Below are 27759 nucleotides of genomic sequence, written 5' to 3' on the forward strand. Positions count from 1 at the left end.
TTCTTTTTCTTTTTTTCTTTTTTTAAATATATTTTATTGATTTTTTACAGAGAGGAAGGTAGAGGGATAGAGAGTTAGAAACATCGATGAGAGAAACATCGATCAGCTGCCTCCTGCACATCTCCCACTGGGGATGTGCCCGCAACCCAGGTACATGCCCTTGACCGGAATCGAACCCTGGACCCTTCAGTCCGCAGGCCGACGCTCTATCCACTGAGCCAAACCGGTTTTGGCAAGGGCTGTTACTTTTCAGTGCTACTGCTGGAGAATGGGGGAATCCCTAGGGCAAGTTAAAATGGTACAAAGCTATTTTTATTGAAAAACAGGTATTTTCCTTGCATAAATACTACCTAGTTTTCTGCAAGCCTTGGGTTAATTTCCAGAGTTCCTTTTTTTAAAATTAAAGAGTATTTCTAATAAAAGAGCAAATAGAAGGTCAGTAAATAAAATGGAAAAAAAATAATGTGCATACAGATAACCCAATAAACTCAATAAGCATGCTTGATTAATGGGCAGATATTGGGCATTTCACCTAACACATAGAGAATATATCTTTTTCAAGCACATTTGTTGAAACATTTACCAAAAAATTACCTTGGACTAGGCTACAAAAGAAGGCTAAATACTTATTAAAAAATGTATATCATGTAGATCACATTTTGTGATTACAACAAATTAAATAAATTTGAAAACTTAGATACAGTGAGATTTTGCTAGAAAAAAATTGTTTACATTGAGACAGTATCTATATACCAGTTGACTATACACAGTGCTTTTCTTTCTCAAATGATATCTAACAGTGAAATCTTAAATTTTTTTTTAATTTAAATTCTTTATTGTTGAAAGTATTACATATGTCTCCTTTATTCCCCCATTGACCTCTCCCCAGCTGCTCCCAGCCCTCAGCACATGCCCTCACCCCCCTACTGTCTTTGTCCATTGGTTATGCTTACATGCATGCATACAAGTCCTTTGGTTGATCTCTTACCCCCACCCCTTCACCCTCCCCTACCTTCCCTCTGAGGTGTGATGGCCTGTTCAATGTTTCTATGTCTCTGGATCTTTTTTTGTTCATCAGTTGATATTGTTCATTATATTCCACAAATGAGTGAGATCATGTGATACTTATCCTTCTCTGACTGTCTTATTTCACTTAGCATAAAGCTCTCCAGCTCCATCCATGTTGTTGCGAATGGTTAGTAGTTCTTTTTTATAGCAGTGTAATATTCCATTGTGCAGATATACAATAGTTTTTTAATCCACTCATCTGCTGATGGGCACTTAGGCTGTTTCCAAATCTTAGCTATTGTAAATTGTGCTGCTATGAACATAGGGGGGGCATATGTCCTTTCTGATTGGTGTTTCTGGTTTCTTGGGATATATTCCTAGAAGTGGAATTACTGGGTCAAATAGGAGTTCCATTTTTAATTTTTTAAGGAAACTCCATACTGTTCTCCACAGCGGCTGCACCAGTCTGCATTTCCACCAGTAGTGTACGAGGGTTCCTTTTTCTCCACATCCTCGCCAGCACTTGTTTGTTGATGATAGCCATTCTGACAGATGTGAGATGGTCCCTCATTGTTTTAATTTGCATCTCTCAGATGATTAGTGACTTTGAGCATTTTTTTCATATGTCTCTTGGCCTTCTATATGTCCACTTTCAAGAAGTGTCTACTTCGGTCCTTTGCCCATTTTTTATTAGATTATTAATCTTCCTTTGCCCATTTTTTATTAGATTATTAATCTTCCTTTTGTTAAGTTGTATGAGTTCCCTATAAGTTTTGGAGATTAAACCCTTATCAGATGTCGCATTGGCAAATATGTTTTCCCATGCAGTGGGCTTTCTTGTTGTTTTGTTGATGGTTTCTTTTGCTGTGAAGAAGCTTTTTATTTTGATGTAGTCCCATTTGTTTATTTTCTCCTTAATTTCCATTGTCCTAGGAGCTGTATCAGTAAAGATATTGCTACAACATATGTTTGATATTTTGCTGCCTATGGAGTCTACTAAGATTTTTATGGTTTCCCATCTTACGTTTAAGTCCTGTATCCATTTTGAGTTCATTTTTGTGTATGGTGTAAGTTGGTATTCTACTTTCATTTTTTTGCATGTATCTCTCCAATTTTCCCAACACCATTTATTGAAGAGACTGTCTTGATTCCATTGTATGCTCGTACCTCTTTTGTCAAATATTAATTGAGCATAATGGCTTGGGTTGATTTCTGGGCTCTCTGTTTTGTCCCGTTGGTCTATATGTCTGTTCTTGTACCAGTACCAGGCACTTTTGAGAACAGTGGCTTTGTAATATAGCTTGATATCTAGTATTGTGATCCCTCCAAATTTGTTCTTCTTTCTCAAGATTGCTGCTGCTACTCAGATTTTTTCCCCCCATATGAGTTTTTGGAGAGTTTGTTCTAGGTCTATGAAATATGCCATTGGTATTTTAATAGGGATTGCATTGAATCTATAGATTACTTGAGGTAGTATGGACATTTTAATGATGTTGATTCTACCAATCCATGAACATGGTATATTCTTCCATTTGTTTATGTCTTTCTCTATCTCTTTTTTCAACGTCCTGTAGTTTTCCCAGTACAGGTCTTTAACCCCCTTAGTTAAGTTTATTCCTAGGTATAATAATTTTTTTTGTTACAATGGTAAATGGGGTTGTTTTTTTAGTTTCTTAGGTTGATATTGGCCCACTTTTTCAGTTTTTTCATTGTTTTTATAGAGATTAATAAAACATGGGGAAGGAGAATAAAAATGTTGAGATTTAGAATGCAATCAAGCTTAACTTGCTACCAACTTAATATAGACAGTTATAGATATAAATTGTTATATGTAAGCCATTTGGTAATCACAAAGCATGAACCTATAGTAAATACATAAAAGATAAAGCAACCCACATCACACCACTAAAGGATGTTATCAAAGCATAAGGGAAGGGAGCAAGAGAAGAAGAAACAGAGCAACTACTGAAACATCATAAAACAACTAAAAAGGCATTAAGTTCATACCTAGTAATGATTACTCTAAATGTAAATGAGCTAAATTCTTCAATCTGACAATGTAGAGGGACTGAAAAGAATAAAGATAAAAGACCTATTTATATGCTGTCTACAAGGAGACTCGCTTTAAATGTAAGGACACACAGAGACTGAAAGTGAAGGAATGGAAAAAGGAAACCAAAAGGAAGTTGGGGTAGCTATTCTCGTATCCACCAAAATTAGCTTTAAAACAAAATCTCTAATAAGAGACGAAGGTGTTATATAATAATAAAGAGGTCTATCCATCAAGAGGATATAACAGTTGTAAGCATATACTCAAATAGGAGCACCTAAATATATAAAGCAAATATTAATAAATTTAAAGGAAGAAATAGACAACAATACAATAATGGTAGAGCACTGTAATACTGCAACTTACATCAGTGGATTGATCATTCAGACAGAAAAATCAATGAGGAAACATCAGCCTTAAACATGTTAGACCACATGGACTTAACAGATATATACAGAACATTCCATCCAAAAGCAACAGAATATATATTCTTTCAAGTGCACATGGATCATTTTTCCGGATAGATCATATATTAGGCCACGGAATAAGTCTTAATAAATTTAATAGAATTGAAATTATGCCAAGCATGTTTTCCAACCACAGTGGTATAAACTAGAAATCAATTATAAAAGAAAAACTGGAAAATTCACAAGTATGTGGAGATTAAACAATGTGCTATTGAATAACCAATGAGTTAAAGATGAAATCAACAGATAAATTAAAAATTAACTTGAGCCCTAGCTGGTTTGGCTCAGTGGATAGAGGAATGAAAGGTCCAGGGTTCAATTCCAGGCAAGGGCACATGCCCAGGTTGCAGGCTCGATCTTCATTAGCAGTGTGCAGGAGGCAGCCAATCAATGATTCTCTCTCATCATTGATTTTTTTCTCTCTCTCCCTCTCCCTTACTCTCTGAAATCAGTAAATATATATATATTTTTTAAATTAACTTGAGACAAACAAAAATCTTATATAATAAAGCAGTAATATGCAAATTGACCATCACTCCAACACACAAGATGGCCACCCCCATGTGGTCAAAGATGGCTGCCCCCATGTGGACAAAAGATAGCCTGCAGGGGAGGGCAGTTGGTAGCAACCAGGCTTGCAGGAGAGGGCAGTTGGGGGCGGTCAGGCCTGCAGGGGAGGGTAGTTAGGGGTGACCAGGCCAGCAGAGGAGGGCAGTTGGGGGCAGTCAGGCCTGCAGGGGAGAACAGGGGCAACCAGGCCATCGGGGGGGGGGGCAGTTAGAGGTGACCAGGCCAGCAGGGGAGGGCAGTTGGGGGTGACCAGGCCGGAAGGGGAGGGCAGTTAGGGGAGATCAGGCCGGCAGGGGAGCAGTTAGGTGTCAATCAGACTGGCAGGGGAATGGTTAGGGGGTGATCAAGCTGGCAGGCAGAAGCAGTTAGGGGCAATCAGGTAGGCAGGTGAGTGGTTGGGAGCCAGCAGCCCTGGATTGTGAGAGGGATGTCCGGCTGCCCATTTAAGCCCGATCCTTGGGCCTAAACGGGCAGTCCGACATCCCTCAAGGGGTCCCAGATTGGAGAGGGTGCAGACTGGGCTGAGGGACACACCTCCCTCCCCCGCCCCATGCCCATATTTCGTGCACCGGGCCTCTAGTGTAGATATAACATACCAAAATTTATGGGATGCAGCAAAAGCAGTTCCAAGAAGCAAGTTCATAGTGATAAATACCTATCTCAAGAAACAAGAATATATAATGGGGTAAGAACAGTCTCTTCAATAAATAGTGTTGAGAAAACTAGACTGCCACATGCAAATAAATGAAAATTGACAAGTCTCCTACATCATACCCAAAAATCAACTCAAAATGCATTAAAGACCTGAACATAAGAGCTGAAACCATAGAACTCCTAGAAGAAAACAGGCAGTAAGGTTTTTCCAGTGATTTTTTTAAAAAATATTTTTATTGATTTTTATAGAGAAAGGAAAGGACAAAGAGAAACATGGATGTGACAGCACAACATCGATTAGTTGCCTCCTGCACAACCCCCACCTGGGATTGAGCCAGCAACCCGGGCATGTACCCTGACCGGGAATCAAACTGGCAACCTTTAGGTGCACAGATGATACTCCAACTAACTGAGCTACACTGGTCAGGGCTTGGCAATGATTTTTTTCAATGTGACACCAAAAGTAAAAGCAAAAATAAACAAGTGGCACTACATCAAACTTAAAAGTTTTGCATAGCAAAGTAATCCATCCACAAAATAAAAAGGGAGAAAATATTTGCAAATCATATATCTGATAAGGGGTTAATACTTAGCAAAACATATGAAGAACTCATTCAACTCAACAGCAAAAAAAATTTCTTTTTAATTAAAAAATAGGAATCTCTGAATAGACATTTTTCTAAAGAAATACAGATAGATGGCCAGATGTCTTGTAAGGTGCTGAACAAGACATTAATCATTAGGGAAATTTAAATAAAAACCACATTAAGCTGTAATATAACTTTAAGTATGCCGTAGTTAAAATGACAAGCAACTTTAAAGAAACACACAAAAAGACCAAAAACCCCCAAGAAACAAAATGCAAAACCCCACCAAACCCAAAAAACCAATGCCCACTGGCTCCTATGACAGGGGAATTTAAATAAAAGCCACAGTGAGATAATTGCCTCAGGCTTGTTAGAATGACCATTATCAAAAGGACAACAAATAGCCCAGCCAGTGTTGCTCAGTGGTTGAGCATTGACCCATGAACCAGGAGGTCACGGTTCAATTCCTGGTCAAGGGCAAGTACCTAGGATGCGGGTTCGCTCCCTGCTCCTGGTCGGGGCTTGTGCTGGAGGCAACCAGTCGATGTGTATCTCTCACACAATGTTTCTCTCTCTCACTCTCTCTCTCCGCCCCCCAGCCTCCCTTCCTCTTTCTCTAAAAAGCAATGGAAAAAATATCCTCATGTGAAGATTAACAAAAAAGGGGGGGGGGGGCGGGGAATAAGAATTCAGATGAAATTGGATAAGTTCTGTTTGACAAGCATATTGGTCACTTTGACACTTAATTTTGCCAATCTTATACCTATCACATCCACCAAATTTAAAAAAATGTTGGTATCCTATCTAATAAAAGAGAAACATGGTAATTGGTGTACGACCGCTACCCTTCCCATTGGCTAATCAGGGCGATATGCAAATTAACTGCCAGCCAAGATGGCGGCCGGCAGCCAGGCAGCTTGAAACTAACATGAGGCTTGCTTGCTTCAGTGACGGAGGACTCCAACGTTCCCCGCCTGCCTTGCCGGCCTCTGAGCTGCAATTCTAAGCAACTATGTTACAAATATAGAAGCTAAACAAAACCCCAGAAACCTGCTTTAGTCGCCAGGCTTCAGCCAGCAGGATCGCAACATTATTTCAAATACACAAGGTAAACAAAGGCCAGAAACCTGCTTTCAGCAGCAGAGGCCTAAGAGCTGGAGCCTCAGAGCTAAAGCTGGCCCAGCATTTTAAAAAAAAGAAAAAAAGGAGCGGTTGGGAGCTTCAGTCACCCGCCAGCCTGAAAACAGCCCTCAGCCCCTCACCCAGACTGGCCAGGCACCCCAGTGGGGACCCCCACCCTGAAGGGTGTGTGACCAGCTGCAAACAGCCATCATCCTCTCACCCAGGCTGGCCAGGCACCCCAGTGGGGACCCCCACCCTGATCCAGGACACCCTTCAGGGCAAACCAGCCGGCCCCCACACGTGCACCAGGCCTCTATCCTATATAGTAAAAGGGTAATATGCCTCCCAGCACCGGGATCAGCGGAGCCGCAAGGCCTCCTGGCACCTGGGTCAGCGTGACAGGGGGCAGCGCCCAAACCCCCTGATCGCTCTGTGGCTCTGTGTGTGACAGGGGGTGGGGCCACAACCTCCCTATCGGCCCTGCTCTGTTCGTGACGGGGGAAGGCGCCCCAACCCCCTGATCAGCCCTGCTCTGTGCCTGATAGGGGGGAGCTCCCCAACCCCCTAATTGCCCTGCGGCTCTGTGTGTGACAGGCTGCGGTGCCCCAACCCCCTGATCGGCCCTGCTCTGTGTGTGACAGGTTGCGGCGCCCCAAGCCCCCGCCCCCAACAGGCCCTGCTCTGTGTGTGACGGGGTAGAGCCATAACCTCCCCATCGGCCCTGCCCTGAGTGTGAGAGTGGCGGCGCCCCAACCCCCTGATCCGCCCTGCTCTGTGTGTGATAGGGGGCGGTGCCCCAACTCCCCTATTGGCCCTACTCTGTGAGTGACATGGGGGAGCTCCCCAACCCCCTAATCGGCCCTGCTCTGTGCGTGACAGGGGGGAGCTCCCCAACCCCCTGATGGGCCCTGCTCTGTGCATGACAGGGGGAGTTCCCCAACCCCCTGATCGACCCTGCTCTGTGTGTGACAGGGTACGGAGCCTCAACCCCCCTGATGGGCCCTGCTCTGTGAGTGACAGGGGGCAGCTCCCCAACCCCCTGATTGGCCCTGCTCTGTGTGTGACAGGGGGTGGCGCCGCAACCTCCCCATCAACCCTGCCTTGAGTGTAACAGGGAGCGGTGCCCCAACCCCCCAATCAGCCCTACCCTGAGCGTGACTGAGGGTGGCATCGCAACCTCCCGATCCGCCTTGCTCTGTGCATGACAGGGGCTGCGCCCCAACTCCCCAATCGGCCCTGCTCTGAGCCCGACCAGGGGCTGCACCTAGGGATTGGGCCTGCCCTCTGCCACCCAGGAGCAGGCCTAAGCTTCAGGTCATTATCTCCCTAGGGGTCCCAGACTGCGAGAGGGCACAGGCCGGGCTGAGGGACCCCGCCTCCCCCTTGAGTGCACAAATTTTTGTGCATCGGGCCTCTAGTTCTATATATATATATAAGCCTAAGCAACCAGCTGACCAGCCAATAGCTGTGACATGCAGTGACCACCAGGGGGCAGATGCTCAACATGGGAGCTGCTGAGCTGTGGTGACTTGGTAGCTGAGGTTCTCAAATAATGCACCCATAACCAGAGAGGAGGGAGCCTGATTCCAGGGTGTGTCACCTGAGACCTTCTCTCTCACAATCCGGGACCCCTCAGGGGATGTTGGAGAGATGGTTTCAGCCCAGTCCCCGCAGGCCAGGCCAAGGGACCCCACCAGTGCAAAAATCCGTGTACCAGGCCTTTAGTACTGATATAATGAAAAAACATCATAATCTAAACACAGAGAATAAGAACGAATATACTCTATCTCTCACTAGGCTCATTGCCCTGCTTCTCTTTATTTGGTATCCATTTTTTCGGCCCATCTGCTCATGCTGTCATAGGTGCCAGTGGGCATTGGTTTTCTGGTTTTGGTGGGGTTTTGTATTTTGTTTCTTGGGGTTTTTTTGGTCTTTTTGTGTGTTTCTTTAAAGTTGCTTGTCATTTTAATTATGGCATACTTAAAGTTACATTACAGCTTAATGTGACTCTTAAATCTTGTTCGTAGTGATGAGAATAAAATGGTGAACCAGATATACAGGGTGGGTAAAAGCAGGTTTGCAGTTGTGAGTACACGAAACAGAGTTTATTCTTGTATCATTATTTATTAATTATTGTATTACTTATTTATATTACAACAATAAACCTACTTTTGCCCACCCCTGAATCTGGCCACTGCCCTGAGTGAGGAGACAAGAAAATTTGCTGTTAGATAGTTATAAGGCATAAGAAAGAGAAAAAAGTGTACACTGATAGGAAATGTGGTTAGGGTTTGGCCAGAGGGCATTGCTTTAGATAGGATAGCCAGAAGAGATCCTTTCAAAATTATAACATTTAAGCTGGAACTTGAAGGATAAGAAAAATAATGGTCCAGGTAGAGGAAGCAACATGTGTCTGGTTCGTTAAAGGAGCTTCATTCACATTTTCTTTCTGTGCTGGTTTAAGCCTTAAAGATGACTGATCTAACTTGGTACCATAATGGTTATGACTTAATACAGTTCAGCACCCAAGAGTAGTCACCCCTTCAAGTTATACCTTAAATCTTGATCCCTGAGCCGGAATATTGCATTTAGTCTCAATTATCTGATGTATCTAAATACTTCTGTAGAGGGAACTCTAATATGTGTTAGCTCCTCTCCCTTCCTGCTTGTCAACATTATTGGGAATGTGTTTGCTGGGCATCTCTTCCCCTCCCCACCACCAGAGGAACAGGTTTTGGTGTGGAGATAGGTAGGGCATAATCAAAAAAAATACCCTTGTCTCCAGACCTACCCCTTTTCTCTCTATTAAGATTCTCAGGGGTCCCTGCCTCCTCCTGAGGATCTCCCAGTTCAACTGCTTGTGTTCAGGTCACTTCAGGAATGTTGCCAAGATACTTATTCTGCCATCCATAAGAACTCAAGTCAATTTCAATTAATTTGCCCTGTCCACGAGGCCTTCCCGTTGTTTTCCTTTGTTTCTTCATCCGAATCTCTCTGACTCTTCACCACATGTCTTCATCAAGAAGTTGCTCTGGTTGATGCTAAAAAGTGGGGGGGGGGGGGGAGGCGGGGGGGGCGCGGCACGGGGAGGTGGAGTGAGGGGGTGACTTGATTGAAGTACTTGAGAATGCCTCTGATTTCCTCTGACGTTTCTCAGGTAGTGGTTCTCCCAATGGCCAGCAGTTGTGAGGAAGGCTTTGGTAGCCAGAACATGATGTGGCCTTGGCCTGCTGCTGAACTGGTAGAGGAGGGTTTGTTCTTCTACCCATGGCTGGCACCTTTAGAGAGTAACAGGACACATGGTTCCAGGAGTAATTAATTAAGACATAGTTTGTTTCCCTAGTCTCAATTGAAGTTACTGCCTTACAAAGTACTTTTTTCCTGGCAATAATAAGAATGGTAGGAGTGAGGACCTTTGGAACTTCTCTCTGTGGCTTCATTTTTTCTCTTATGGGTAAAATGACTGTTAGTATAGATGACCTCTAAGGTCCCTTTTAGTTCTAATATATCATGTTTCTATTTTAAAACATGTAGTAGTTTTGTCTCTAATATTTGGCATACATGTGTTTATATTGGAAATTGTCCCAGTATGTGAGCCTGATACATATGTGGAAATTTGTAGCCCTACTGTTTGAGCTGGATACACTCATTTCAGAATGCTGGGTTATACCACCAGTATCTCTTACTGAAAGCTTGGATGCTGTTGAAAGCAGCAGTACTGAATACCCTGAGAATAAATAATCTAACCAACCCGAGTTATCTCCAGAGAAGGATGACCATATATTGGTGAAAATTGTGGTGAATCTCTTGAAAATGTGTTTTTCAGTTTGTCAAACGCATCAAATTGTGTTGCAATAGCACTGTGCTGTGTAATTCTGAGTTCTGTTGCTTTCTAACTGGCCCCTCCTTGTTTTGCAGGAGTTATTGTGACAATCTTGGTTACCATCCACTAAGTGCTGCTGACTTTGGAAAGATCATGAAAAACGTCTTTCCAAACATGAAGGCACGTCGTCTGGGCACAAGAGGCAAATCGAAATATCCTTTACCAGAATGGTTTTTTATAATCTCTGTAAGTTCCCACTTATTACAGAGCATCTCCTGTTGTGTTTCAATGACCAACTATAATTAGAAATAAATTTGAATCTATAAGTACAAACAACTCAAAAGAACTTAGTAGAATAATTGCAAATATTATTTTCCCAGCTATTTACCAAACTGTAAGAGAGATAAATAATGGTCATTAAGTTTATGATAGATTTCACCTTACTCGGTCATTGTAATGTGTCTGATCTTTTCTTCAATAGTGAGAATGACCGAGGCATGCCACAGTACAGCAATTATAAATTATCAATAAAAGTGCAGAAAGGTGTTAGCTTACCTTCACTCCCTCCTCTCATTTAGAAGCATAGGATCTCCTTTGCAAAATATATAACATTAAAAAAAAATGTCTTAGGGAACTTACACTGGAAGACTACAGCTCTCTTTATTTTTCAGCCAACTGTTTAAAGCGAGGTCCCTCTTGTGATGGAGAAATACTTAGGAGCAAACAGAAATAAGGAAGTGAAAATTAAGGATTTATTAAAGTTCTCCCTACTCTTGGAAGAAGGTAGAGGGTCTCTGTATCATATTAGAAGTCCTTCATCTCTCTCTGCTCGGCTCCTGGCCTTTTTCACAGCATAAAAATTCACTGCTATGGAAGAGAGGAGAGGAAGGGGAAGGTGGAAGGCTGCTTTTCTAAAGTGGTTCCAGGTGTTCTTTAACCACTTGTTACATGACCTGCCCTTGTTTTCTGAGTACAAACAAAAACATCTTGATGTGTCTTTGGCATGTTGCAGGTGATAATCCTGTGTGTTTCAGTGGAAAAAGGGAAATGAAAAGGTTAAAGCCCTTGTGACAGTCAGAGTTGTTTCTGTCCCGGTGCCCTGGGCTGAAGTTTCCTTTCTCAGTTCCAGGTTTCCATCTGGGTATTTCTTTCCTTCTGACCTGTTTGTTACTGGTGGCTGACACAGCTTATTAGAAACATTTATTCATTAAATTTATAACAGATGAGAATTATTTTGTTTTATTTAAGACAGTAACATTCTGCAGACTATTCCCATTTCAAAGGAGTAAAAATCCCGAGTTTATAATATTAAAGTTTTTCTTACTGAAAACTCAAAGTAGATGTTATTTCATTATGATTTTATTTTCATTTCATATATGGTTACTTTTCAAGTGCTAATTATATAAGCAGTTCATTTAATTTGGAATACTTGAGACCTTAACTGTTCATTACATATTGCTACAGTGGACTAAGAAAAAAAGCTTTTGTTCATATGCCAACACTGCCCAATCTTGACTTTCACAAAACTGGAGATGGGGTAAGAATTCTGCCTTCTCTTTTTAATAAGTTGAATTGTACCTTAAAATCAACATTGAAATGCATACTGCATAGTCTCATTTAGATAAAACCAGGGACCAGGAACTCTGTCTTTTACAGAATAAGTGAGAAAAAAAGTCAAAAGTGACTGAAAAATGTTAGTGTATATGACTTAAGTCAACATGACTTCTGAAATTAGGGAGAGCAAGATAGATCTAAACTTACTGATATGTAAATATATCTAAAATATATGTATTGTCAGGAGGAGAATTATTACATTTTAGTAATATGTGTATTATAAATGTTTTCAGAATAGGAAATATGACTACTGGTATAGTTTTATTGATATCAGAATAGGTTTTATAAACATCAGAATATCTGTTAGTCTTCATATATGCTTACAAGCATTTTAAAAATTATATATTTTTATTGATTTTAGAGAGAGGAAGGAAGAGAGAGAAACATCAATGATGAGAGAGAACCATTGATCAGCTGCCTCCTGCAGGTCCCTTAAGGGGATTGAGCCTAAAATCCGGGCATATACCCTGACCTAGAATTGAACCGTGACCTTCTGGTTCATGAGTTGATGGTCAACCACTGAGCCACCCCGGTGGGGTTTACTGGTAACAAGCATTTAAATGTTATATTCACAAGCTGCTTATGGCTGTGTGCCAGTGGGTACAGGCATAGGCCCTTTACCTACAAGACTGATATGCCTGCCGACAGGTCACTTCATGATTCTTTCACCTGACGGACTTAGATCTTCTAATTAAGAATACTTATCTTTAATGTGCTTCAGTTTAATTACTCTGAACTTTCTCCTAAAAGTTAACGTTTTCTTTTCCTTTTGTTTAGTTGGAAGCTGCTGAACCTTCTGGGCAACTTCAAAATATTGACGAGGAAGTCATTTCTTCTGCTTGCCGTCTTGTGTGCGAGTGGGCCCAGAAAGTGTTAAGCCAGCCATTTGACACAGTCTTGGAATTAGCCCGCTTCCTTGTAAAAAGTCATTATATTGGCACCAAGTCAATGGCAGCTCTAACTGTAATGGCTGCAGCACCACCAGGTACAAAATTATTCTTAACAAGGCAAAACTGACAGAGGTGTTACTGTCTTTGGAGTGGGTAGCAAAAAAAGTTTAGCTAAAGAACTGTTTGTCTTTTTAGTATTCATGAGTTCACTCTTACTTCACTTAACACTAAATTCATATGGGTTTGTTGAGCCAACAAAAATAGTAATAACAACAGTCCTTCTATTTTAAAGCATAAAGCTATAGTTATTTATATTGCTCTTCTGAGATATGAGACTTTTAAGATTTCCCACTTGATAATTAACTTTTCCATTGCTGTTTTAAAATTTAAAGAGTACATATATGTACTTTTAAGTATATATGTGTACCTAAATTAGTAAATATTAGATAAGATTAAATTTTAAAATTACTTGAAAGACAACTATCCCAGAAACTAATGCTTATTAAAAAAAAACTGATCTCTGGACAATGTGAGAGATGCCTTAGTCTCACAAAAAATAAACTATATTTCTGATCATAAATTCCTAACTGGGCAGGTCATGGTGGGTATTCATGCTCCAGGCCTATAACTTCTTTAGTAAATGGTTTTAAGTCAGATCTAGGTCATCTAGGTTAACACACCTTTGAAATAGTTGAAGTAATACCTTGGACGGGGGTATTAACCCTCAAGAGAGCACGTAATCTTGTTAATGGTCCTATAATGCAGTCTCTACCTTGCTTTCTCCCACCTCCATGCAGTTCCCTCCTTAATTTCACATGCATAAAAGAAGCTGCAGAACTGTTATTCTCCCAGAGTAATTTGCTCCCCTGCATATGTGGTCAGTTTGGCTCAAATAAACTCAAAAATCAAAAAAATAAACTGTTTGAAACATTACTATAAAATAATAAGAATGGTTTTTAATATGCAAATGAGCATTCTCATTCAAATAGAAATTTTAGAATTGATAGTTTTAGGAATTGACAATATCAGAATAAATTACTTCTTCCTAAATTAATGGTTATGTAAATATCAGATTAAAATTTTTAAGTGTCTCATTTCAGTCATACCTTATAAGCCTAAAAATGAGTGAGTAATTTATGATATCACTCTAGGAAATTATAATTTCCAGGGGGGAAAAAATGTTAACATGAAACTTGTTTTCCAGAGATGATTCTTCTGATTGTTTATTGTAAACTAGTGGCCTGGTGCACGAAATTCATGCAGGGGCCAGGGGTTGTCCCTCAGCCCGGCCTGCACCCTCTCCAATCTGGGATCCCACAGGGATAGGGCCTAAACCGACAGTTGGACATCCCTCTCACAATCTGGGACCACTGGCTCCTAACCGCTCATCTGCCTGCGTGCCTGCCTGATCACCCCTAACCACTCTGCCTGCCAGCCTGATCGCCCCCCCCCTTTCTGGCCTGATCATCCCTAACTGCCCCCCCTTGCCAGCCTGATTGCCCCCAGCTGCCCCCCCTGCCGGCCTGATCGCCCCCAACTGCCCACTCCTGCCAGCCTGATCACCCCCAACTGCCCCCCCCTTGCCGACCTGCTCGCCCCCAACTGCCCCCACCCCCCACCAGCCTGCTTGCCTCCAGCTGCCCCCCATCCCCCCGTCAGCCTGCTTACCCCCAACTTCCCCCTTCCCCCTGCTGCCTGCTCACCTCTAACCTCCTCTGCCTCGGTCCTACCACCAAGGCTTTGTCCGGAAGTCTCCCGGTCTAATTAGCATATTGCCCTTTTATTAGTATAGACTAGAGGCCTGGTGCACAAAAATTTGTGCACTCAAGGGGGAGGAGGGGTCCCTCAGCCCGGCCTGTGCCCTCTCGCAGTCTGGGACTCCTCGGGAGATAACGACCTGCTGGCTTAGGCCTGCTCCTGGGTGGCAGAGGGCAGGCCCAATCCCTAGGTGCAGCCCCTGGTTGGGCTCAGAGCAGGGCCGACTGGGGAGTTGGGGCGCCGCCCCATCATGCACAGAGCAGGGCGGATCGGGAGGTTGTGATGCCACCCTCAGTCACGCTCAGGGTAGGGCCAATTGGGGGGTTGGGCACCGTCCCCTGTCACACTCAAGGCACGGTCGATGGGGAGGTTGTGGCTCTACCCCGTCCGTCACACACAGAGCAGGGCCAGTGGGGGGGGGGGGTTGGGGAGCTCCCCCCTATCAGGCACAGAGCAGGGCTGCTCAGGGGGTTGGGGCCCCGCCCCCTGTCACACACAAAGCCGCAGGGCAATCAGGGGGTTTGGGCGCTGCCCCCTGTCACACTGATCCCGGTGCCGGGAGGCATATTACCCCTTTATTTTCCTATATAGGGTAGAGGCCTGGTGCATGGGTGGGGCCAGCTGGTTTTCCCTGAAGGGTGTCCTGGATCAGGGTGGTGGTCCCCACTGGGGTGCCTGGACAGTCTGAGTGAGGGGCTGAGGGCTGTTTTCAGGCTGGGAGTGACTGAAGTTCCCAACCGCTCCTTTTTTTCTTTTTTTTTCTTTTTTTATTCTGGGCCAGCTTTACTTCGAGGCTTGGCTCCAGCTCTTAGGCCCCCGCGGCTGAAAGTAGGTTTCTGGCCTTTGCTTACAATGTTGCGAATCTGCTGGCTGAAGTCCGGCGGTATTTGTTACAATGTTTGTTAAACTGCCCGCTCAGAGGCCTGCAGCCGCAGGCGGGGAACGTTGGTTTCCTCCGTCACTGAGGCAAGCAAGCCTCATGTTAGTTTCAAGCTGCCTGGCTGCCGGCCGCCATCTTGGCTGACAGTTAATTTGCATATCTCGCTGATTAGCCAATGAAAAGGGTAGCGGTCGTATGCCAATTACCATGTTTCTCTTTTATTAGTGTAGATATCTTTAAATTTACAAAAGATTTATCTCAGCCAGAATTATAGTTTCTAAAATAACTTCACTCTTTTATCTTAATCATTTTAATACTGATATTTTTCATTCAGTTTATACTTTTCAGAAGCTTTAAAGTTCTGTGGGGTGTGTGTGTGTGTGTGTGTGTGTGTGTGTGTGTGTGTGATTGTTTTTTCCTTTCAACTTATGGTCAATTGAGGACCACTTCAGCAAAATAATATCTTACTAGAGCCTTGTCATAATTTTTTCTGTTTGCATATACTTGCAATTGGGCAGGAGAATGCTTGGGCAGCCTTGTCTAGCTAGACATCTTGCATGTGCCACCTCATTTGTTCTCCCAGTGGTTCTAACACCTTTGGTAGAATTCACCTTATCCTTTGAAGGTGAATTTGGTTTTTTATAAATTTAGTCTGCATATTATATAGAACAGGTTGTGTTACAAATGTTCTTTTGTGAGTCAGCTGCTTGGAACTCATTCCTGTCCAGAAACCCTGGCAGGAGGGATAAGACAGCTTTGAGCCTTTGGCAGGGACTTTCAAGGATGCAGGTGTCCAGAAGCCAGAGCTGAGACTTGGGGCCAGGAGGGAGCCATGCAATTTGAGCTAAATTTGAAGAGAAAAAAATAGTACTTAGGTGATAAAGAGGGGTGCGGGGTCAGAAGATGAGTGATTATTGAGGAGTGGAAGAGAGCTCACAGTCACATCTTTCTCTCCTTCCTGTCTCCCCCTCCTCAAGTTGTTGTTAACAAAACAATGAAAAGCAGAAATTGGGCTGGGAAAGGAATGGCAAGGTGTACCAGCAGGATGGTGTTGTCTTCTCATTTCCTTCCTACTGTTTTTTACCAGCCACAGCTTACTTTCTAATGACCCTAATGCCACACTGTAAATGTGAAATGAGCTTTTAAAAAAATTGTGTTATATGATCAATTTTTCTGAAAATGTGTCTCTTGCCTATTTCATCATTCCTTTTTCTCAGTGTTGATCTTCACTACTGCAGTAAAAGGTTTTCTCCATGACACTTTTTCAAAATATCTTAACCTCAGTTTTATTAAGAACCTGTTTAATTTCTAATAGGTCCTACTGAAATAATTAATTATACAGTAGCAGTTAAAATAGTAGTAGTATCATTTTTCAGAATTTCTGGTAGAATTAAAAGCTTCCCCATACAATTTTTTTCTAAGATATGGATAGTTTCAGCAAATATTTATTGAGTGCCCCTTATGGGCTGAATGTTAAAATCATAAAAATTCATGAATTTCTATTAGAGAAGGAGAGAGGAAAATTTCTGACATCTACTGATAAAATATAAAACATGCTCTCTTGGCATTTATTTATCTTAGCTTCTGCACATTTATAACATAGCTCCTACTCTTCAAAATCTTGATCTGTTATTGTTGGTTGAATTGAACGAACCATATTTTAAGGTGTCCCACTAAAACCGTATTAACAAATGTTTATAAATTGGAAGTCTAATACTTATGCTTTATAAAAAAATTTTGAGTTAAAATTTGCTGGGTTTTGTTGCTTTGTCCAGTAGAGCGGTCCATACTCAAAGAAATTTCAGAGGGAAGGTGAGTGATTAGGTGGGAAGAGATCAACCAAAGAACTTATATGCATATATGCATAACCCATGGGCACAGACAATAGGGTGGTGAAGGCTTTCAACAATAAAGATTTTTTAAATAAAAATAAAATTAAAAAAAGAAAATGAGCTGTAACTGCCTTTTATGAAAGAGAGTATTTATTGTAACTCTCCTTTTTGTTTATTTTCAGGAATTAAAGGAATTACACAGCCTTCTGCTTTTATACCTACAGCTGAAAGTAATTCCTTTCAGCCTCAAGTGAAGACTTTGCCATCACCTATAGATGCTAAGCAGCAATTGCAACGGAAAATTCAGAAGAAGCAGCAAGAACAGAAACTACAATCCCCTTTGCCAGGAGAATCCTCAGCAAAAAAATCGGAAGGCACGACAACCAGTGGAGTGACTAGTCTTTCCAATGGAAACCCTGCGATCCTCTCTCCTCAGCCTATTGGTATCGTTGTGGCAGCTGTCCCTAGTCCCATTCCGGTAATATCATTAAAGTGATTGGTCTTTGGGGATGGTGGGAAATCAGTCATTTAATTAAAAGTGGCACATGAGAAGGAGTCAGGTATAGAAGATTCAGTTATAAACTGATTTTGTGACCACAGATAGATTCAGCTTTACTTGGTTGCCTTTCATTCAGAATATACCTTGTTGATTACAAAATGAGCTATAACATGAACATAAGTAAGAATACAAAGGTCCAAGATTTATAAAATATGTAAGAGATAAGTCATTTTCAGAGTTGTTTCATCTCTAAGCCAGGACGATGCAATTGCAAACTTTTTTTGGTTTAAACTGTTTTTTCTTTTTAACATTCAGATAGAGCAAAATTTAATGTGTGTTGATGATACTTTAACATAATCCTAGCTCTGTGGCTTGCTGGACATAGGATCTTGGGCAAGTCCCTTAGCTACTTAGCTACTGTTTCCTTATCAACAAATAGAAGTTATGTTCTCCTTTCCTGTCTCACACAACTGAGGCTATTCTGAAGGAGGTTTTAAAAATAAGAGTGCATCTTGCTAATAAAACAAGGTGGTATTTTATGTTATAGATGATATTATAAAGGAGATATTTCTTTTTGTTGTTGTTGTTATCATTGTTGTCATTAATGCATGAACTACCTAGTAACCAAATTCTTGCACTATTCTCTGTAGAGCAAACTTGAAGAGACATTAGTTTTATCTGAAACCTGCCCACAGTGGTTTAGTTACTAATGTCCAAGACAGACCATTTATAAGTCTGTCTCCTGTGAGTGAGTCATCTTCTGGGCACAGACTCCAGTAGATAACCTTTATAGTCATGTGTTTCTTCAAGATTTTATCTCTTCCTATAATCTCCTTAAAAATCATTGTTTTAGCAAATATTCATTATCTTAATGTTCTTATATATTGTATGTTGTAACTATATTGTGCTTATGTTACATTCATTAGAATATCTAGAAGAACTCTCATCTAATGTAGGAACTGTCTTTTTTTCTTTTTAGCATAACATACATAATACTTTAATACTGTATAAATATGTGATTTATTGTTCATATCCTAGACTTGTTAAATCTGATTTTTTTGTTTTTCACTTTTTAATAGGTCCAAAGGACCAGGCAGTTGGTAACATCACCAAGTCCAATGAGTTCTTCTGATGGCAAAGTTCTTCCTCTCAATGTACAAGTGGTCACTCAGCACATGCAGTCTGTGAAACAGGCACCAAAGACTCCTCAGAATGTCCCAGCCAGTCCTGGCGGGGATCGTTCTGCCCGGAACCGCTACCCTCAGATCTTACCTAAACCAGCCAACACCAGTGCACTCACCATTCGCTCGCCAACTACTGTTCTCTTTACTAGCAGTCCCATCAAAACTGCTGTTGTACCCACTTCACACATGAGTTCTCTAAATGTGGTGAAAATGACAGCAATATCCCTCACACCCAGTAGTAGTAGTGCCCCTCTTAAACATTCTGCCTCAGTAAACAGTGCTACAGGAACAACAGAAGAATCAAAGACCTTTCCACAGATCAAGAATGGTTCTGTTGTTTCACTTCAGTCTCCTGGATCCAAGACCAGCGGTGCCGGGGGAACGTCTGCTGTGGAAGTCAAAATGGAACCGGAAATATCATCAGATGAGCATCCTGTACAGTGCCAAGAGAATGCTGATGGTACTAAAGCTCCTAAAACAACGCCTAGCGCCCTTTCGGGACAGAAAAGTAATTCAGATGGAGTAGTGCAAAAACCTTCACCTGAAGGTGTCACCGAAATAAAAGCAACTAAGGTCTGTGACCAGAGGACCAAATGTAAGAGTCGCTGTAATGAAATTCCACCAGGCACTTCGACAGGCAATAATCAAAGCACTATCACTCTCTCCGTTGCCACTCAGAACTTAACATTCACCAGCACCAGCTCACCATCTAATGGTGACTCAATAAATAAAGACCCTAAATTATGCACTAAAAGTCCAAGAAAGCGACTGTCTTCTACATTGCAAGAATCCCAGGTGCCTCCTGTAAAGAAACCAATTGTGGAACAGCTTTCTGCAGTTATCATAGAAGGTCAGAAACCAGGCAGTGTTAAGAAGGACCAAAAGGTTCCACATTCAGGGAAAGCAGAAAGCTCAGCAGCAGGTGCTCCAATTCCTAGCATGGTATCAATAAATGTCAACTCACACATGATGGCAAACCCATCCTTGAATTCTTCTGCCCTTATCACTGGTGATTCAGCTTTGGAACAGCAAACACCATCATCATCTCCAGATATAAAAGTAAAACTTGAAGAGAGTATCTTTCTCTTGGACAGTGATTCAAAAACAGATGGCAGCTTTAATCCAAACGAATGGCAACAGATCACTAAGGATTCTGGGTTTGTGTCTGCTGCCTGTGAACAACAGCAGGATATCAGTGTTATGACAATTCCTGAGCACTCTGATATCAATGACTTAGAGAAATCTGTCTGGGAACTAGAAGGAATGCCGCAGGACACATACACCCCGCAGCTACATAGCCAGCTACAAGAATCTTCTCTGAATCAAATACAAGCACAGTCTTCAGATCAGTTACCGCTACAGTCTGAACTGAAAGAGTTTGAGCCTTCTGTTTCCCAAACAAATGAAAGCTACTTTCCTTTTGATGATGAACTTACACAAGATAGCATTGTGGAGGAGCTGGTGCTTATGGAGCAGCAAATGTCAATGAACAATTCTCATTCTTACGGTAACTGTTTGGGAATGACCCTTCAGAATCAGTCGGTAACTCCAGGAGCTCCAATGTCATCTCACGCCTCCAGCACCCACTTCTACCATCCAATCCATAGCAATGGCACTCCGATCCACACCCCCACCCCCACCCCCACTCCTACTCCAACCCCTACCCCAACCCCAACCCCAACCTCTGAAATGATTGCTGGATCTCAGAGTCTGTCACGGGAGAGCCCTTGTTCCAGGCTAGCCCAGACCACACCTGTGGATAGTGCTTTAGGAAGTAGCCGACATACACCCATCGGCACTCCACATTCTAACTGCAGCAGTAGTGTCCCTCCCAGCCCTGTTGAATGCAGGAATCCATTTGCATTTACCCCTATAAGCTCCAGTATGGCATATCATGATGCCAGCATTGTCTCAAGTAGTCCTGTGAAACCGATGCAAAGACCCATGGCCACACACCCTGACAAAACCAAGCTTGAATGGATGAATAATGGGTATAGTGGGGTTGGTAATTCATCAGTTTCTGGCCACGGCATCCTCCCAAGCTATCAGGAGCTAGTGGAAGACCGTTTCAGGAAACCTCATGCTTTTGCTGTGCCTGGGCAGTCTTATCAGTCCCAATCCAGACATCATGACACTCATTTTGGTCGTTTGACTCCTGTCTCTCCTGTGCAGCATCAAGGTGCCACTGCAAATAACACCAACAAACAGGAGGGTTTCGCAGTCCCTGCCCCTCTCGATAATAAAGGAACTAATTCATCTGCCAGCAGCAACTTCAGATGCCGGAGTGTGAGCCCTGCTGTTCATCGCCAACGTAATCTTAGTGGAAGCACCCTCTATCCAGTATCTAATATCCCCCGCTCTAATGTGACCCCCTTTGGAAGTCCCGTCACCCCAGAAGTTCATGTTTTCACAAATGTTCACACAGACGCATGTGCCAACAACATAGCTCAAAGAAGTCAGTCAGTTCCATTGACAGTCATGATGCAGACAGCCTTCCCGAACGCTCTTCAGAAGCAAACAAACAGTAAAAAAATAACCAGTGTTCTGTTGAGTAAACTGGATTCTGAAAATGATGATGCAATGAGAGGTTTGGGCATGAACAACCTGCCCTCCAATTACACAGCTCGGATGAATCTCACTCAGATTTTGGAAACTTCCACTGTTTTTCCTAGTGCCAATCCTCAGAATATGATCGATTCCAGCACTTCTGTCTATGAATTCCAAACACCATCTTACCTCACCAAAAGTAATAGCACCGATCAGATCAGTTTTTCTCCTGGAGATAATCAAGCACAATCAGAAATCGGAGAGCAACAGTTAGATTTCAACAGCACTGTTAAAGACCTGTTGAGTGGCGACGGCTTGCAAACCAACCAGCAGCTGGTAGGTCAGGTGGCCTCTGATCTCACGAGCACTACATCTGATTTCTCTAGTGATATCAGGTTGTCTTCTGAGCTCTCAGGCAGCATCAATGATTTGAACACGTTGGACCCAAATCTACTGTTCGATCCAGGTCGTCAGCAGGGACAAGATGATGAAGCTACACTGGAAGAATTAAAGAATGACCCATTATTTCAACAAATCTGCAGTGAATCCATGAGCTCTATGACTTCGTCAGGTTTTGAATGGATAGACAGCAAGGACCATCCTACTGTTGAAATGTTGGGTTAAATTGTGTTTTATAATATGTAGCACACTGTATCTAAAGACATATGTATTGTATTTGTCTTAATGGAAGTGCCTCCCGCAGCAGAAACACTTACTATTAATTGTGACATTTTCAAAGTTTGCTGCAGAAGTGGTTTCTTCTTCAATAGGAAATGGTTAGACTCGCCTCAGTTCTTAAAAAGTTTCTGAAAAGACAGTAGGCTGTAGAAGAACAAGTATTAGGTCTTAAATTTTATAATGTTCCCCATTTTAATCACATTGTTTGCTAGTAAACATTTGACTAACCAGCTTTTACAAGAGCAGTCTAGAGCTTTATTTTGTATAAGTTCATTTTAATTCATCGGTTGATCTGCACAGAATTTAGAGGAAACCATTGATTTTAGACATAAGCTTTTTGTTGTTGTTGGCATTATCTTTTAGATATGAAATCATAGGTAAGGTGAATTGTAGGCAAGAAGTTCTTCCTCGAAACAGGGATAATATTCAGGTTATTTTAAGTATTTAGGCTTGAAGCATAGAGCTACTGTAGAATGAGAAATCTCTATAGGACTTTCTGGGGCTTCAGTACCATTTGCACCTGCAATGAAGGGCTTCAATAGGAAAAATATAACGAAAAATTCAATATTAATTTAAGGAAAGCAAAAGCTGCACTATAATTTTTCAAAGGAAAAACTAGTAGCCATTTATGTTTGTGACCTTGCATTAATCTTATTTTTAAAAGTTGATTTTAATACGGAGCCAACATACATACACATACAGACACACAAAACAGATAACTCCAAGCATTGTAATTTAATAGAATAAATACAAGCGTTTTAAAAAATTATTTTGTTTATTTGGTAACTGAGGCAGGGGAATTGAGAAGGGCAATAAAGCATTTTCTTAGTTTCGTTACAATGGCTGCATGCACATATTAAAATTCTATTTAAGATTTATTTTGAACTTTTAATTATAATATTCTTAAGTCCTCAACGTAGTAACTGACTCCATCACTCCTCCTGAATGTGGTAATACAGTTTGATCATGAGACCTCTTTGAGAACAAGCAGGAGGGAGGTAACATAAAAACCTGAACAAAAACGTTTCACCACCTTAGGTCTGAAGCCACAAACCTTTATATTTGTGATAAAACAAAGGGGGATATCAATATTACTTGAAGAAGAGGAGCATTTTATTACTTGCTTAATTTATTTATTGTGATAACCACAATTGCAAAATAAGCACTCAGGATTTGTTTTAAAATGTTTCTCTCCATGGCTCCCATTTTGTTTTTCGAATAATTGTTTATGAATTTCATGTTGACACCAATCTGCTCACTAGTTGACAGTTCCATTTAACTGTTTTCAAGATTACTTTGAGAAAGATTTAGACATTGCCATTAGGTTTCTAAACTAACATTAAACCATTGCTATGCTACCTTGAACCCAGCTAAGTTTTCCTTTACCTCAATTAGTTAGCCAATCAGAAGACTACAATCAGTGACTGTTTAACAATTGTAATGAAGGGTTTAATTTAATGAGGTTTCATTGTTCACTAAATTTGCAAGGTAGGGTATTAATATATTTTGATAAATAAATGGTGCTAGGGTTGGCTCACAGGTTTATATATCGTTATGTCCTAGTTATTGGCATTTGTGTATGTTTGCTGTTACCTTGATTTAATGATCTGTTAGATTTTTTTTTTCTTGATGCTAGTTATTTCTTCACTGTACATTGAGACACAGCACTACTGCACACCAAAGTATGCAATACCCAAAGGAAACTGTGTGATTTCTTGTAACAAATGATGGGAGCCTTTCTCTATGAGATACTCTGAAAAGGAGACTTTGAGGCCATTCTAATCCCATGTTTACATTATTAGCTTCCTACTAATATAAAAATAATGGAAAATTTTTTGATAAAAAAAAAATAAAAACTGGAGGATTTTTAACCCCTGTACAGTATTGCAGCAAACACTTTAAATTTGGTTGAATTCGTCCAGCAAACTTTCTGGGGTTCATATATTGCACTAAATTTGTTGAACCTGTGGTAGGCACATCTCTTAGGATAAATGCAACCAATACAGTCCACAGATTAAACTTTTTAAATGTGTTTCATTATGAAAAGACAAAATGTCATCAAAGTGACAGATAAAATTGTCTTATGTAGCAATGTGCATTGATCTCAATGAGATATTTCTATTTCTTATTCTCTTACATGAGAATATTACAGCAGGAAGAATTAAGTTTAGTTTGCTTCACCATGTTAATACATGATCACAAATGTGCATGAGTGTTATTGACTTATCTTGTACAGTACTAGGTATTCCTGTAACCACTTTTTTTTTTCTTGGCTGTATTGAAACTGGTTCAGTGTTAACCAGACAAGCATAGTTATTCACAAGTTATTTACTTTTTTATGTTTACTAATTCTGCTTAGTTATTGTTGAATATGTTCTTTTTTTCAGGTTATTTTCATTGTTTTGATGTTTAAAACATTTTGCATACTGTTTATCATGATAAGACTTCATGAAGTAAATAATTTGCATATAATTGCAATAAGCACTGACTTTTGAACTGAAAAGAAGGAAAGTGTTTTGTGCAGTGCATCTGAGGTTCATATAAGAGTCTTGTACTATAATGTGCTTAACTACATCATAAATGACAAAAACAAGCCCTGTTTCATGTTTCATTTAGTGCAAAGTCAGATTTCCCCAAAGTTTTGTTGTCTGTTGTACCTGCTAAAACTACAGTAGTTGAATATTGCAGTAGCATTTCAGTTCTCTTTTTTTATTGAAAGTGCTCAAAAATTGTTTTTTAAATGTTTTCAAAATCAATTAAAAAACATTTTATATTAAACTGACTGGATCCTAAGGTGATTTACGGATCTATTTTATATAGGCAGCATGCCGTTTTATAAACAGACCTGATGCCGTTCTTCCTTCGAGCTCATGAAATTAAGGGAAATGAATAAAAATCAGTATGAGGCACAACACTGCTGCTGATCTCTCTGCTATTCACCCAGCGGATACACCACACTCACTCACCAGAACGCTGCTGTTCACTTAGGATTTATTACCAAGGAATGGCACATGGCATATAGTTTTATGGTGTCCAAAAACAAAATATTTTCTTTTGCTCATCCATATAATGTTTGCTTTAAAGTGTTTTCCTATGGAGCTTTGAAAAGAAAAATAATGGGGGGAAATGGAGACGATTTTTAAAGCACAGCTGTATTCAAAAGTAATTTAGGCAAACCAGAAATACAAAGTGGTAAGTACTGAATTTGCAAATCACAACCTGAGTTGTAGGTCTAGAAACAGGAAAGAGTAGCCAGAAATTTCAACTCCTACAGAGTAATGAAACCAGGGTCAGGATGGAGTCTCCTCTTGAGACGGATGAAGCAACATAACTTGTTACAGGGACTGTGACATATTGTAGCCAGGGCCTCAGCCAAACAGCCTGCTTGTCTGTAGGTCTGTGATAGCCCTTCTGCCACCACAGGACTGGGGCCCTGAGTGGACGGGTGGTGGAAGCAGTTATAAGGGAAAGGAGAGAAGAGGGATTCAGAAGGAGGAGGTGAAAAGCAGGAAGACTCCCGCACAGATGAGCCTCAAACCAAAATTCTGAAGTACTTGAAGAAAATGAAACCAATCCTAAGAATGACAATCAGCAATCTCTCAAGTTAAAAATAATAAACTACTTAGATGTTAATTTAAAATAAATATTTTAGAATTATCAGTGACATAATGGAAAAGAAAAGTTTACTCAAGAACAGATAAGAACCAATGGTTATAAGTATGAAAATCAGGGGTGGGGGGTTGTAGATCACTTGAGGTGCTTTTGGTTGCTAGTAAGAAAACCTAACACTGGCTAAAACCATAAGGACAGTTATTTTTAGCTTAAGAATTTTGGAAGAGCCCTGACTGGTTTGGCTCAGTGGATAGAGCGTCGGCCTGCGGACTCAAGGGTCCCCGGTTCGATTCCAGTCAAGGGCATGTACCTTGGTTGCAGGCACATCCCCAGTGGGGGGTATACAGGAGGCAGCTGATCGATGTTTCTCATCGATGTTTCTAACTCTCTATCCCTCTCCCTTCCTCTCTGTAAAAAAATCAATAAAATATATTTTTAAAAATTTTTTTTTGGAAGAACCAAATGCTGTATTTCTGTTCTATCATCTTCAACTTTGTTTTTCTGCGTCTGTTGCCTCGTGGTCAGGATGGCTACCACAGCTCCAAATACTACTTTTTATACATTCCAAACAAGGTGTTAACGGGCAGCTCTCAAGCTTTTATCAGAAAGGAAAAAATCCTAGAATCTCCTATCCCACCCTCCAACCCCCATTTAGTCTTATTTAACAAAACAAGGTCAATAGCCCACCCTAAAGCCAATTAGCTTAGATTCTTGATTCTGTATTGTGGAGGGCTCATTTCCTTGCGTTCCAATGGACAACAGTGTGATGATTATGAGGTGGGGTGTGTGATGGGGGATAAATGGGTGATAGGAGACCTGGCTGGGGGGGGGTGAACACAATACAGTGTAAGATGATGTGTTACAGAATTGTGCACCTGAACCCTGTATAATTTTATTAACCAGTGTCACCCCAATACAATAAAAATAAAATGAGTTCCATAACGTAGGGAAGATACTAGGGACTTAAAATCTTGTGCCTACCTTTGAGTGATGCTCAGTTTGTAAATAACTAATTACATATTCTTAAAAGAAGTGCCGCCCGGCCAGCATGTCCCAGTGGTTGAGCATCAACCTATGAACCAGGAGATCATGGTTCAATTCCCGGTCAGGGCACATGCCCAGGTTGTGGGGGCTCGATCCCTAGCGGAGGCCGTGCAAAAGGCAGCCAACCAATGAATCTCTTTCATTGATGTTTCTCTCTCCCTCTCCCTCTCTGAAATCAATAAAAATAAATTTTTTAAGAAAAGTGCCAAGTAGAAGTATATGTAATATGCTATGTAGTAAAAAAAAAAAAAAAAAAGGTGAGAATTTACACCGAGGAACCAAGAACAGGACAAAAGAAAGTTCTTAGGAAGGACTACATTTAGAAGTAGACTGTTTGCTGGTGTGAAGTGTGAACTGGTATTCTGCATTCCCTCTCTGAGTTGAAAAATAAACCCTAATTGCCTCAGCACCTGTCACCATAATAGACAACCAAAATTTTGATTTTGTTACATCTATAAAGTAGAGGTTTATTTTGGTGTACATTGCTATAAGTGTGTTTTTAATAATTTGAATTAACAAATTTGTGGATGGGCTTATCCATAGTATATAATGGGAAATTTTTGAAATGTATATGACCAGCTGTGGAACTATAATCGGCTTATAAGGGTAGAAAGTAGGGGGTTGAGGGGGACTAAAAACCCTACAAGTTTCCAAAATCGGTTTTATATATAGTACTTAATTTTGGAGAGAAGGGAAAATGTATCATGAGAATGGTATTACTATATATGTAATATTTCCTTGCACTAGACACTATTAAATGCTTGGCTCATATTCTCATTTCCTCATTGTATCAATTCTGAAAGAATATTAGTTTTCAGATGAAAAAATTTTAGCTCAGAGATTAACTGGTAGGGGTAAAAGCTAATAACGGGAAGAGCTGGGATAAATTCGCTCCCAAACCCTAGTGTTTAACCATCATGCAAGACTGAAGATACTTGTT

At 41.0% G+C, this 27759-nt stretch overlaps 1 protein-coding gene across 1 annotated transcript in view; it reads left to right on the forward strand.

Annotated features, from left to right (window-relative positions):
- Positions 1–27393, forward strand: part of RFX7 (regulatory factor X7) — a gene marked incomplete at its 5' end in the record, with an annotated part of 127892 nt that extends 100499 nt beyond the window's left edge. The window contains 5 exons of the mRNA XM_081093154.1: positions 10377–10511; positions 11746–11818; positions 12673–12880; positions 17438–17733; positions 18834–27393. Coding sequence (XP_080949280.1) covers positions 10377–10511; positions 11746–11818; positions 12673–12880; positions 17438–17733; positions 18834–22109 — 3988 coding nt within the window. The 3' untranslated portion in view covers positions 22110–27393. The remainder of the gene's footprint in view (positions 1–10376; positions 10512–11745; positions 11819–12672; positions 12881–17437; positions 17734–18833) is intronic.
- Between the last annotated feature and the right edge of the window lie 366 nt (positions 27394–27759).

Source organism: Myotis nattereri, assembly GCF_964212035.1.
Source record: "Myotis nattereri genome assembly, chromosome: 1".
Lineage (NCBI taxonomy): Eukaryota > Metazoa > Chordata > Mammalia > Chiroptera > Vespertilionidae > Myotis > Myotis nattereri.